General features: G+C 29.6%; 2 protein-coding genes across 2 annotated transcripts; both read left to right on the forward strand.

Moving 5' to 3' along the window:
• Nucleotides 1–1,720: 1,720 nt before the first annotated feature.
• Nucleotides 1,721–2,272, forward strand: LOC129903471 (protein TRACHEARY ELEMENT DIFFERENTIATION-RELATED 6). Its single transcript, XM_055979034.1, has one exon. The coding sequence runs from the start codon at nt 1,769–1,771 to the stop codon at nt 2,159–2,161; it is 393 nt and encodes a 130-aa protein (XP_055835009.1). The 5' UTR covers nt 1,721–1,768; the 3' UTR covers nt 2,162–2,272.
• A 4,664-nt stretch (nt 2,273–6,936) lies between these two features.
• Nucleotides 6,937–7,766, forward strand: LOC129903451 (protein TRACHEARY ELEMENT DIFFERENTIATION-RELATED 7-like). Its single transcript, XM_055979009.1, has one exon. It carries the CDS (start codon nt 7,055–7,057, stop codon nt 7,646–7,648), a length of 594 nt encoding a protein of 197 aa, XP_055834984.1. The 5' UTR covers nt 6,937–7,054; the 3' UTR covers nt 7,649–7,766.
• Nucleotides 7,767–13,235: the final 5,469 nt, after the last annotated feature.

The following is a 13,235-nucleotide window of genomic DNA, read 5'->3' on the forward strand; positions in this document are numbered from 1 at the left end:
GTATGTATGTGTGTGTGTGTTGAAGAGAAAACATACATTGTATGAATGATCTACTAATCATTGAATTTTATTCACTTAATTATATTTGAAGCAAAATTCAATTGTAAACTTTGGGCTTCATAATTACTAGTTACTATCATCAAACAAGCAAAAAATAGAGAAAAACTAAATATTTGTACATATTGTTATATTGAAGGGGATTTGAGAGAAAATTAGTATGATATCACTTCGAATGAATAGAGATAAACATTTGTCTTTATTAATGTTTTCGCCTAAAATAATTGTCCACAATTTTTAAGAATTAAATTAGACAATCAATTTCTAACTGGTACTATATATCTTCCTATGTAGGGGAAACGGGTTTGGACGGTTAATTATGGATTTTTCTTTTTAATGTATAATTTTTTTAATTAATTAACCATTGTTGAAAAGCCCACATACGGCGAAAACTTTTTGTTGCCATTGGAAAAAGAATAAGTTTTTTTTTAAAAAAAAATGAATTGTATACTATACACAAATAAAAGAAATATATGAAAACTTTTCATCATTCTTTGTTTATTATTTCAAAGAGTATGAAAAATAGAAAAGAGTCAACTTTTTTTTTGAGAAAACTTAAGGAAATAAATATAAAAATCAAAATAAAAATATTATGGAATTCTTATAAGCAAAGGTTATCATTGTCTTACAAAGTATATAAAATTAGTTTGGCACTTCCATTCTCTAAGAGAAGTCGGAGAAGAAAAGAGCGATTGTTAATGAAAACTTATTTTGCACTCAACACTAGTTGTTGTAGGCCAATTATTAGAGCAGAATAAAGTATTGTAAAAGTTGAAGAACAGGAAAGGAATTTATGTTATACAATATATACTTTTGATACATATGATGGCATAGTAGGACTTATATATAATTATTGATTGTGGTACATGGTCATATTAATTTCTTGAAGGTTTTTGTTTACAATCTTTTGTCATTTTTATTAGGAACTAAGGGATCGTTTGATACGCGAGATAAGATGAGATATCTCATAATTAAATTTAAATTTAAATTTATATTGTGTTTGATTGATAGTACAAATTTATCACAATCAAACACAATATAAATTTTATCCCAAAATTATTCTTAAATATTTCATCTTATCTTATCCTATTTGGTGTTATTTTATCCCACCTTAGATTAGTCCAAGAATTTTAATTTTAAGAGTATATAATCCTGAGATAATTTAATCCAACTACAACTCTACCCTATAGAATAGAATCTCTCAAAACTTTAGCTTTCCTATCTTTTTCCATGTCTTGTGATGTAGGACACTGGAAGATCACTTAAGCAAAACAATAAATATAAAAGAGTGTAAAACAAAGGAAAAGTGTTTTCTACTACAATCAATTAATACATCAAGATTAAGTCTTCCTATATCTTCACATGAAAGCCAAGTCTCTTCTTACTTTGAAGCATGCCCTAAAAAAAAAGGAAAAAAAACACTTCCTCGTTTCGATTTGTTTATCTGATTTTAATTTAACATAGATCGGAGTTTTAAAAACGTAAAGAAGACTTATTAATCTTATGGTCTTGAACTAAAGAAATGTAAAATATACTAAAATATATTTTAATCTTGTGGTCTTACAGATGTCGGGTAGAAAGTTAGAATTAAGTAAGCCCTTAGGAAACCACACATATAAATAGAAAGCCAAGAGCTCATATTCTCTTCATCACAACATCAATGAAGAACTTGCAACAAAAATTCTTATAACAATTTCCCAAGATCAAAACAATGGATAACAATTTGAATAACTTCCCATTTCCACCACCACCATTACCACCATCTTCCTCTGAGCACAGTTACACCATAGTAATATTTGTTTTCTCAACGTTCGGTTGCATTTTACTTGGCCTAGCTATTCTTGCTTTCTGCTCATACTTTTTGAAGAAAAAGAAGAACACAATAATAGTTGAAGAGAAAGAAGTGAAACACATTGATGATCATCTTAAAATCAAGGAAGCAATTGTTGAAGGACCTCATGGGAAACTTGAGACTATTGTACTCTCTGTGGAAGAAGATATGCATGAAAAGGATGACATTATAAGGACAAAGAAAGAAATAGAAGAAGTTCATCATCATAACTTATTGCATGCTAATAATAAATCTTCAATAATTACACCTTGAAGCTGGCCATAGACAAACTTGAGCATCATCAATTCATCATTTTTTATTTTTAAAATAAATGACAATAAGTGTGGAACAAGTTACTAATGGTATAAATTAAAGTTATAACTACTCTTCTTTCTTTTAATGTTTTAATTTCAACTGCTCACATACCATTCAATTCTTCCTTTTCGTAGTTCAAAATAAGTGAATTATTCAAAGTTCAATGAGCTGATCGATGTGTAGAAATAGATGTGAAAAGTCTTATGTCGGTGGTTTAAGGAATGAGTAGTCTCTTTAATATGATTTGGACAATCCTCACCTCTTGAGCTAACGTTTGAGTTAAATTAGGCTCAAGGTCTATTTAACATGGTATCATCTCATTAACTGTGCACCTAACGGCTGGCCTAATAACCTTTCGAATAGAGAATCCCCATTGACTAGTATACTACTCTCGGTCCATATTAGTTATTTTCATATTCTTTTACAACAACAATAAAAATATACCCAGTGAAATTCCACAAATGGAGTATGAGGAGGATAGAATGTATGCAGATCTTTCCACTACCTTATGGAGATAAAGAGGTTGTTTCCAAAAGACAAATTAATAACCTTAATCATAAGATCTTATGCCTAAAATGTTCATCTCTTCTTAAACGTCTCACTTAATAATACTATGTCACCTAAAATAGTATAGGTAGATTTTTGGGGGAAAAAGGAGTAAACGAATTTTATTTTTTTAATGTCAAATATTCTGAAACAAATTTAGTTTGCCCAAACGATTGATATTAGTTAGCGGGAATTAAGTTAAAATTATTTAGAGCATATAATCAGAACTTCAAGCCTTATAATTACTTCTGAATCATTAATGGGAGGTTCAAATTATTAAGTCTAAAAATCATTTATTAGGTCAATCAATTAAATTATTTAGAATGAGGTCACAAACAGCATATTTAATTCAAATTGTGTTAACACTTTGATAGTGAGTATAAAACGCGCAAGAGAGAGAAGTGATATGAATAGCAATGCAAAAAATTAAAGCAAAATATCTATCGATCTATCTATCTATAATTAAAAGGAAGATAGTCTAACTTAGGATTACGCCAAGTGACAGCGTACGATAAAGACATGTGTTAATTTTATGACAAATTAGTTAAGTTAGGTATTAATTAGTTATTGCTTACCTTTAATTTTTATAGTTTTTTATAATTCAAACTCTGATAATTATTTTTTCAACTATTTTAAAAGTTATTTAAATTCTTACTGGCTTTTTAAATTCATTTATCATATTTATTTATTTATTATTATTATTATTATTATTATTATTTATACAATTAATTGGTTATTTTTTAAAAATTCAAAGTTATACTCGTAGTGATGATTATCTATTTACTCCTTCTTTATAGCAAATAAAATTACATATTATTTACATTGATTTTTTAAACTTAAAAAATAAATTATAAATAGCACATGTTTAGGACTTTTTTTTTTGGGGGGGGGGGGGGGTCATCAATTTTATATTAAATATTTAAACTAACTTTCACAACTATTTTTTTTTTATAGAAAAAATAATACTAATTGTTAAAAATAAAGCATGTTTAGGATTTTCTTCTGTGGAAAGTTATTTTTATACTAAATAATTAAACTAACTTCCCACAACTACTCCTTCCGTATAGCAAACATAATACAGATTGTTAAAAATAAATTCTAATGAGCACGTTTAGGATTCTTTTTTGTGGGTGTGTTAACTTATAAACACACATCCACAGTTATATTAATTATTCAATTATATAGAATGTGTTTTACATTTTGACTTCTCAACATACTAATTCAAAAAATAATATATTATTTCAAACTTTCAAAGTTACTAACTTATTTATTTAAGCACATTAAATTATATTATTTTAATATGTACTATATCTGTCCAAAAACAAAAAATTCTACAAATCTAGAGAATGCAGATAGTAATTATTTTTAAAAAGAAAAAAAATGAATAAAAGAAGAAGAAAAGAAAAAGATCTAAATAGTAAAAAAGGAAAAAAACCAAAAATAACAAAGCCCACGATTGCGTAACTTCCCTTTCCCTTTGCCCACGTCTGCATATTAGTTTTCTCTAAAGTGGAAGTTTTCCTTCTTCAACAACGAGCATCTTCAAAACTTGACTTCACAATTATATCCATATATAGTATAGATTCTATAATTTGTGAGTATCTTAATTAGTTATATTTCTTTTGACTCCAAATCTTTTTGTTAGTAATGGGTCCATAATCAATAGATTGTTAATAGAGTTGTCCCTCTTTGTAATTAAGAGATTGTAGCTTAATTTTATATAGTAGAATAAAGAGGAATGTGAATCCATGTTCAAAGTTATGTGTTGTACTAATTTCTAATTGTATTGGTGTATTAGTAGTTGCAGGGAGATCAAATTCATGCCACCATTAAAACGTTTATGAATCCATGTATTATGCTAACAATTTTTATTTCAATAGTTATGTAGTTTCATGTTGAGAGTCTTTTAATTATTGTGTATGCTCAATGAATATAAATATTTAGATGAAATAAATAATCAGTTCCCTTAGCATTTAGGAACCAGACGCATCTCTACAAGTTTTATGCATCCTCATCATAAGAAGTTAGAACTCCAAAAAGACACCTCGAACAAATAGAATTTGATCATGGAGCTCTCCGCCCGGCTTGTTGCAACCTTCGCATTTCCTGCTAATCCCACACCAACGAGTAAAATTTCCTTGTGCTTCAGGACAATTCAAACTTGATTTTATACATCTCTATGAAGCAGACGCATCTCACTTGTACCCTTCAATTTTGTGTTATTAGTTTGCTTTGCTTCCTAGAAAAATTATACATCCAAATCATGTGAAATTGTTACACTAAAATCAAAATTTTTAAGTCTTGATTCTATTCTGACGGCCAAAAACCTAGGGGATTACAGGAACATATTTTCCTTGAAAAATGATCACTTTTGGTTGGATAATTGTACACTGCGGGAACATCTTCTCCATCTTCAATATGTCCTATATTTTTGGACTTATTTTTACACCCGGCAAACTCAACAAAATTAATATTGCAGCAGGTAAGAGATTGGATAACTCAAGTCTGTGTAAAGGAGTTAATGTAGATTAACAGCAGATACCACAATATTCAAATTACCATATTTATTTATATCTTACATTTTTAATATTGAAGTTAAAGTTAATGTTGAATTTGAATTAAACTTTTAAGGATGATAATTTTACTCAAAGGTGTTAACTCCATGTAACGTTTACACTATTCTGAACCTAATCCCAGCCCCCATGCATGTATAGTTCATAATAAATGGTACTGTTGCATTTTAGCTTTGGAATATCTCTATTATTTGAGGAGCACATATACTGAGGCAGGCTATGAAAAGACCAATATAATTTGTTCTTTCTGTCATGTATTCCTTTTTGTTAATTTGGGTGGTTGATGGATATACTTTTTTTTCTATGTTGTGTATGAGCTGATACCTTTTTTTTTGTTAAATACATTAGTGACAACCTATTTTACATGAAATATGATCAAACGTCCATTTAGTATTCATAGATAAACATCTTCGGCATATTAAAGTTGATTTTTATATCTCCATATTTCTTTTTCTCACTTTGAGATGATTTATAATGAATTATTTTTTATGGGTTATTCAAGTAATCATAAGTCAAAAGGTGATGTTGACAATGTATTTTATTAGCCTCTGTTGGTTAAGGAAATGAAAATATTTATGTGTTTATTTATTTGATTAGTATGCATATCTAAGTCTAGTTACGATTAACCTTATTTTATATTCAATAGAAAAGTATAAACGTTATGAGAAATTTACTTTGCTAATCGATCACTATTAAGGAAAAAAACTCATGAACTGAAAGGTTTCACTTATTGATATACTAATTTAAAATTATTTTTATATAAACAAGTGTATATTATATTCGAGCATAATATATAACATATTACTCTTTAGTATCATCCGCGCATCGCACCGACACATATACTAATTTGATAAAGTAAAAGAGAGAAAGATTCTTATTGATTCTCATGGTGAAAATTTTTGATGTTCAGTGATTGAACAATTATGTTTATAGAGAATAATCGAAAAATTATGTGTAATTGGGTAAAAATTAGATCGACGCAATAATGGAAAGATTTGGACAAATCCAATATCTTTTTTTAAGACCCTATATTTATATTAGAAAAATTAAATAAATATATATATGTATATTAATTTCTGAACCCTTTAACAAAATTAATTGATGGCTTAGTTGTATGGAAGGGGCCATGAAAATGCTTTCCCATACTAGAGTTGTGGATTCAAACCCTACTATCATCAAAAGTTTATCTTTCTTTTTAAAAGGAAAGAGCTTTGCAATATTTTTCTCTCCTAAAATCGTGAATGTTAAATGAAATTTTAGGTATCTCAAGGGGCAAGGCCATTATAATTTTTACCAATACAGCTTAGAGAATATGGCACAATGCTATAATAGGCACTCTCAAAGTTTTAATCCCCCAATCAATTTCCATGTCTTGCACTGTGGGACTCTAATCATCAGTTAAGAAAAACAATAAGGGGAAATTAAGGAAGTAGAACAAACAAAAAGTGTTTTATACTGCAAGTGCAACCATCAGAATATCAAAGCTAAGATAAAGTTTTCCTAGTCTTTACATGAGAGCCAAGTCTCTGCTTACTTGAAAGCATACCCCAAAAGAGAGAATTTTAAATAAGGAATTGAAATAATAAAAAAAACACAAGAGAGAGGCAAATGAAAAGAACCATAGGAATATTCAACACTTATAAATAATAAGCCAACAACTCTTTTTCTCTACATCAAAAGTCATTAAGAACTTGCACAAAAAAAATTATAACAATTTCCCAACATCTTAACAATGAATAACAATTTGAATAACTTTCCATTCCCATATTACCCTTCCCATCCACCCCCTCCTCCTCATCCCACCTCACCACCACCAAAACCCCACCATCCTCCTCCACCACCACCACCTCATCCTCATCCTCATCCGCGTCCTCATCCTCATCCTCATCCTCCACCATATGTTCCACCACCACCACCACCACCACCACCATCACCACCTCACAATTACATCATAATAATATTTGTTTTCTCGACGTTCGGTTGCATTTTACTTGGCATAGCAATTCTTGCTTTCTGCTCATCCTTCTTGAAGAAAAAGAAGAAGAGTACAATAATAGTTGAAGAGAAAGAAGTGAAACACATTGATGATCATCTTAAAATCAAGGAAGCAATTGTTGAAGGACCTCATGGGAAACTTGAGACTGTTGTACTCTCTGTGGAAGAAGATATGCATGAAAAGGATGACATTATAAGGACAAAGAAAGAATTAGAAGAAGCTCATCATCATAACTTATTGCTTACTAACAATAAATCTCCAGAAATTAATACACCTTTTGCCCTTGAAGCTGGCCATGGACACTCTTCAACATCTTCCTCTACTGTTTAAATTTCTTTATATGAGCATAAAAGTTGTAATGTATATTAACAATTGCCTTATCAGAGGCTAATGGTTGATCATTCTATCACAAATATTCAGTACATGCATGCAATATACTCCCTCTATTTCAATATGTATGTCCTATTGATTTGATATGATATGAAATTTTTTCTCTTAAATTAAAAATATGTCAAACGTATTAAAATATATTTTAATCTTTTTACCTTAAACATATCATATCACGTGAAGAGTTGGAATTGAAGAGTTGCTAAAAAAAGAAAGAAACATTTTATAAATGGTTTTAAAAGAAAAGTAGAATAAACAAATTGAAATGGAGGGAGTAATTATTTTATGTCATGCCAACTAAATTCTCTCATTTTTGTGCTTGTCTACTTGGAACATTTAATTGCGTATTTCTTCCGTCTCATATTAGTTGTCATATTTTACTTTTGCATGTTTCTTAAGAAATCATAAATAATTTTTTTTTTAACTACTTCACACTTATCCGTCCAAATTGCACATTATTTGAGAAAAAGATTAAGCTAATATTATTTTAAGAATATTTAATAATACTAAGGGTAAATGAAATAAAAATAGTAATTAATTTTACCTAGAAAAACATATATCAATTCCCATTTAATATTTCCTTTTTTCCCTTTTTTTTGTGATGCATTCATGTTATAAAAATTCTAGACCCTGATCGTTAACGTATTTTTTTGTCAAAGTGGCATAACTTTTTTTGGTTTTGATAATGCAAAAATAGAAAGTAATTTTTTTCTCACTTTTTATTCTTGTGGGTCTGTTTTTATTTATTCTTTCTCGTGTTATGAGAAAGACAAAAGTCCCTGTTTGATTGTGGAAAGAATTCTTCTCCTTCTTCTATTAAATTGTCTTCTATGAAATAGCAGAAAAGTATAAGTTATCTCTCGCCTCATTGTATCTCGATGGGGAAGCTTTGGAGTGGCATTGATGACTTTTTCGGCACAAGTTGTGTACCTTACTGGTTACACATTCTGTGTTGTCATTGAGAGGTTAGATTTGGTTGTGCTCCATAAATTACATCATGTCTTAGTTATAATGGAGAGACCTGGTGGAGAAGGAGCTTCTAAAAATATTCATTGGTACGTGAAAGTAGACAATTTTAGCTTTGACGGATCGGAGTGTGATAATAAGTATCAAATGTATCATATATCAATTGATAGAAAAGGAATTGACGTAGAGGAAGAATGGAGCGACAAGGGCATTACAGAATTTGTTAGCTATAGTCAGTGACTCTGTTTTTTTAAAAACATTTTTGGGGGCGAATTTTGGGGCGGGGCATACCAAAATGCTTCGGGCCGCAAATTGAAAGCGTAGAACCATAGGGGCATAAGCTCTGAGCGTAAAACTGTAAGTTCTGTGCATAAAAACGTACTCTCTGGACGTTAATTTTTGTTTGTTTGTTTTTAAATCACATTTGCTTTAAATCTTATTTTTGCTATTGCTGTAATGATATTTATATTTCATGCTATCATATTTTTTCAGGTTGTATTGATTTTTTCTAAAGTATAAATAAACTCTTATAGAAAATGACATTTCTATAATATTTTGTCATTATTCTTATCATTTTTATTCTTCTTCTTTAAAATATATAAACAATAATCAATGCAAATATTAATTGAGTGCGAGAAGGACTAGTAAATGTGCAGATGGATGATGATTTCATTTTAAAGATTATTTTGCCAATTATCATTTTCTGTGTTGTTAATTGTTACTTTTCTCAAATAGTAATTATAATATTTTTTTTCTATATTATTGGTTATTAATACCTTCTCAAATAATAATTATAATATTCTTTTCTATATTATTGATTAAAGGGCAGTCCAGTGCATTAAAGCTCCCGCTATGCGCAGGGTCCGGGAAAGGGCCCGACCACAAAATAAAATTATAAAATTGAATATACATGAGAATGAGAATGAGATGTACATCCGTAAATTTATGAAACTTACGCCCCGTGTTTCGAAACTTACGCCTTGCTCATGCTGCATAAAACACCTCGCCTTCCGCCCCGCCTTTTAAAACACGGGCTATATCCAGGGGCGGAACTAGAGGGGTGCGAGGGGTGGCGACCGAACCCCCTTCGTCGGAAAATTGCACTATATATATATTGCGATTTTTTTTATTCATGTACAAATATAATTTTTGCATCCCCTTAACAAATGGAGATTGTGGATTAGTGGATAAGGTGCTTCTGATTGAACTTGCGGTCGTGGGTTCAATTCTCAACAATGACACATATTTTTACTTTTTTCATCCAGTTTCTTATTTTTTAATTTTCTTGAACCCCCTTATCAAATATTCTGGTTCCGCTCCTGGCTATATCAATGAGTTTTGTTAGTTAATATGTTAAATGTCCCTCGTGTTGCTGCCAGTAATGAATCTAAGATCAAAATCATGATATGTGGAAGTTTGAGTGACATCATTAGGTGGTTTACTCTTTTGGACACATCTCAAATTATTATACATCTTTGCTATGTTATCTTATACGAAGTGATCAAGGTCTAGAAGCTAAGCAAGAATGATGGAGTCAATTTTGGAATCCTCAAAACGGTCAACCAAATCATCATATTGTTCCTATAGCAGCCAAGGAAATTACAATATTCCAAGTTGTCGGATGGAGTTTTCTAACACGAACCTTGAGCTAGGACAAGGTTCTTTTTGAGGGCGGGAAGTATTGTTGTGAATTAAGCTGACTCTGTAAGGGTCTATGGGTTAAAAATGATGAATGAAACTGATTCAGTTATAATTATGGAACGCAGAAAAATATTAGAGAGTTTTATTTGGAATTTAGGTCCAAGGACTAGGAGTTGGAAGAAGGATTATGCAAATTATATTGTTGAAGTTTTGGCTTTCTGATATCTCTCATCTCCCATCTATGGTGTTGTATCTCATCCCTTTATGGTTACTTCTTTCTCTGCTAATCTCTCCTTAGTTAGTGTGTTATTACTTTGTTGTGCATATTTTATGTTGTAATTTGTATTCAGTGATTATAATATATATCAATGTTTGTGTTGCAAATCAAGTTTGTTTCAGGAGGTCTCTATCAATGATAAAAGAGTTGAGAGAATTTAGGGGAGACTGTTTTATCTGGAAAAAATAGTGAAATGTAGTCACGCTTCTTGCTTTTTAATTTTAAGCTTAATGGCCCAGGTCATAAATATTCTTAGAAAATTTTGAGAAAATTTTGGGAAAAACTTGAAAAGTGTTGTTTGATCATACGGCAAATATATTTGGCAACATCCCAAGTTTTTAAATACTAAAAAAAAATAGTATTTGATCCAAGTTCTAGTGTTTGAAAAGTTTTAAATATTTAAAATTATTCTAAACTTTAATATTTTATAAAAAACACCCAACATTTGTTTATTCCAACTAATATTTATCTATCTCCTCAGAAAAAGATTGAGTTATAATCTGAGTGACAAGATTGAGAGAAAAAAATAATTTGTTATTAATGGATTATAATTTCAACTGAATCAGTGACAAGTTTGAGTATGCGATTAATGTATTATTTTTGTCCATATTGTTATTTTATTATTGTTAATTGTTATCAATTATGTTACAAAGTTACTTTTAGCGAAACATGTTCATTATAAAATGATAATACACACTTATGGATATTTTTAATAATTTTTAGAATTTACAAGTATAAATCATATCTTTTGAAATAGTCAAATATTCTTAAAAAAAACTGTGGTCAAACGCATGGTGAAATTTTACCCAAAAAATAACTTTCCAAAGATATTTAGAAATTTAAGGTCAAATGCTAGTTTAATATTGTTATCTTGTTCTCTATTTTATTTATGCAATGAACAACTTAAATGAAAGGTATAGTTCGGGTATAACAAAAAAACTTCAAATCAATCTACACTCTCTCATAATACTTCCCCTCCCACGTTCATCACGAAGGATCCGGAGAGGAAAGAGAGATGAAGGGGATTGGAGGAGAGACGGTGGTTAAAATATGTTTCTAACAAAATATATACATTTATCCAATTAAAAGTTCATGTATCTGATAAAGTGTATATGTATTTGAGTTAAAATTATATGTATCTATGAAAAAAAAATTGCTATTCGAAAAAAATTAGAAGAAATTCGAAAGTTTTTATTTTTTTTAAAAAAAATCTTAGAAATTCAAGAAAGATCGCATGATTGCTCCTAAATTAATGCGTTTCAGTTACATTTCATATTAAAATACACTTACTTAGATGTATCCACTTAGCATATATTCAAGATACATGTGTATCTGGGACAGAAATGTGATAGGAATTGTAATATCGAAAATTCACGTGAATAGAGGTAATTAGCCCCTAAATTACTGGAATCTGTGTTGTTTGACCCTAATAATTCACCCCATCTTATTCCCTTAATTTCATCCCAATAAGTCCATTTATCACGTCTAATCTTAACAAATTAGATTAAGGAAAATTATACAAAATAGACCCAATTAAAATATTTACTCAAATTGGACTCAATCCAAACTATTTATCCTTAATAGACTCATGACCCAAACTATTTATCCTCTTACCCCATTTTATCCCTTTTAATTTCGCGCATGATGTTATGTTGACGTCAGCATCACTGCTATGAAATAATCATCTGTGATACTCCATCGGTATATTGATACCATATCGATATCATATAGGATAGAGCTTAATTCTATGTGATACTCCGTCGGTATATTGATACTCTATTATTATCATATAGGATTGAACTCTTTTTTTAAGAAATAAAAATAAAAATAAAAAAGCTCTTTTTTTAAGAAAAAAAATAAAAAATGAAAGTAATGAGATATTTAAGAAAAAATATTTTCACTTTTTGGGGTATAAGTGTTATTTTCACTTAGATTTAGAGATCATTTTTAGCTTTTGGACGTGTTTGCCTAATGCTGACTTTAAGCCATAAAGTTCTTAAAGTCAGTCAAAAATGAAAAGTTAGGATTCCTAACTTTTTTTTTTCAAAGTGCTTAAAGTCATTTTATTTGACCATAGAAATTACTTTTATATCCCTTATATTTTAACTAAATTCCCAAACTACATTTTTTTATTCTTTTAACCCTAAAATTCACATCATAAGCACTTTTATCCAAACACTCAACTACTTATTTATAAAAATAACTTTCAGCACTTCAAAATTCTAAAAACACTTTATACATAAAAGTTATTTTTTTTAAGCTCATCCGTTCTTAACCGTAAACTTATAGATTCTAATGTAATTTTGAGTGGTAACATTTGTCATCCCTCCAATGGAATTTTAAACCTGCTGCATTGCCCCCTAACGCACATCTAGTTGGGCCTAAAAAAATCTAAGCAAAACTTTCCTTTTTCCTCTTGGCATATTATGTACTTCAAAAAGATATTTTACATAACTCCTGGTTTGTATATACAAACATGAGATTGATAATATAGAAAATCAAGTCTCAAATTGACAAATATGACCTTATATATTTGAGTAAAGAAGTAACTAATGGAAGAGTATTTTGGGTAATTTGCAACATATTTTGTATGTAGTTGTTTTTGTCTTGGACTTGAGAGCAATAGCATCCTCACTTTCCTCACCA

This window comes from Solanum dulcamara, chromosome 9, assembly GCF_947179165.1.
Source record: "Solanum dulcamara chromosome 9, daSolDulc1.2, whole genome shotgun sequence".
NCBI classification, from domain to species: domain Eukaryota; kingdom Viridiplantae; phylum Streptophyta; class Magnoliopsida; order Solanales; family Solanaceae; genus Solanum; species Solanum dulcamara.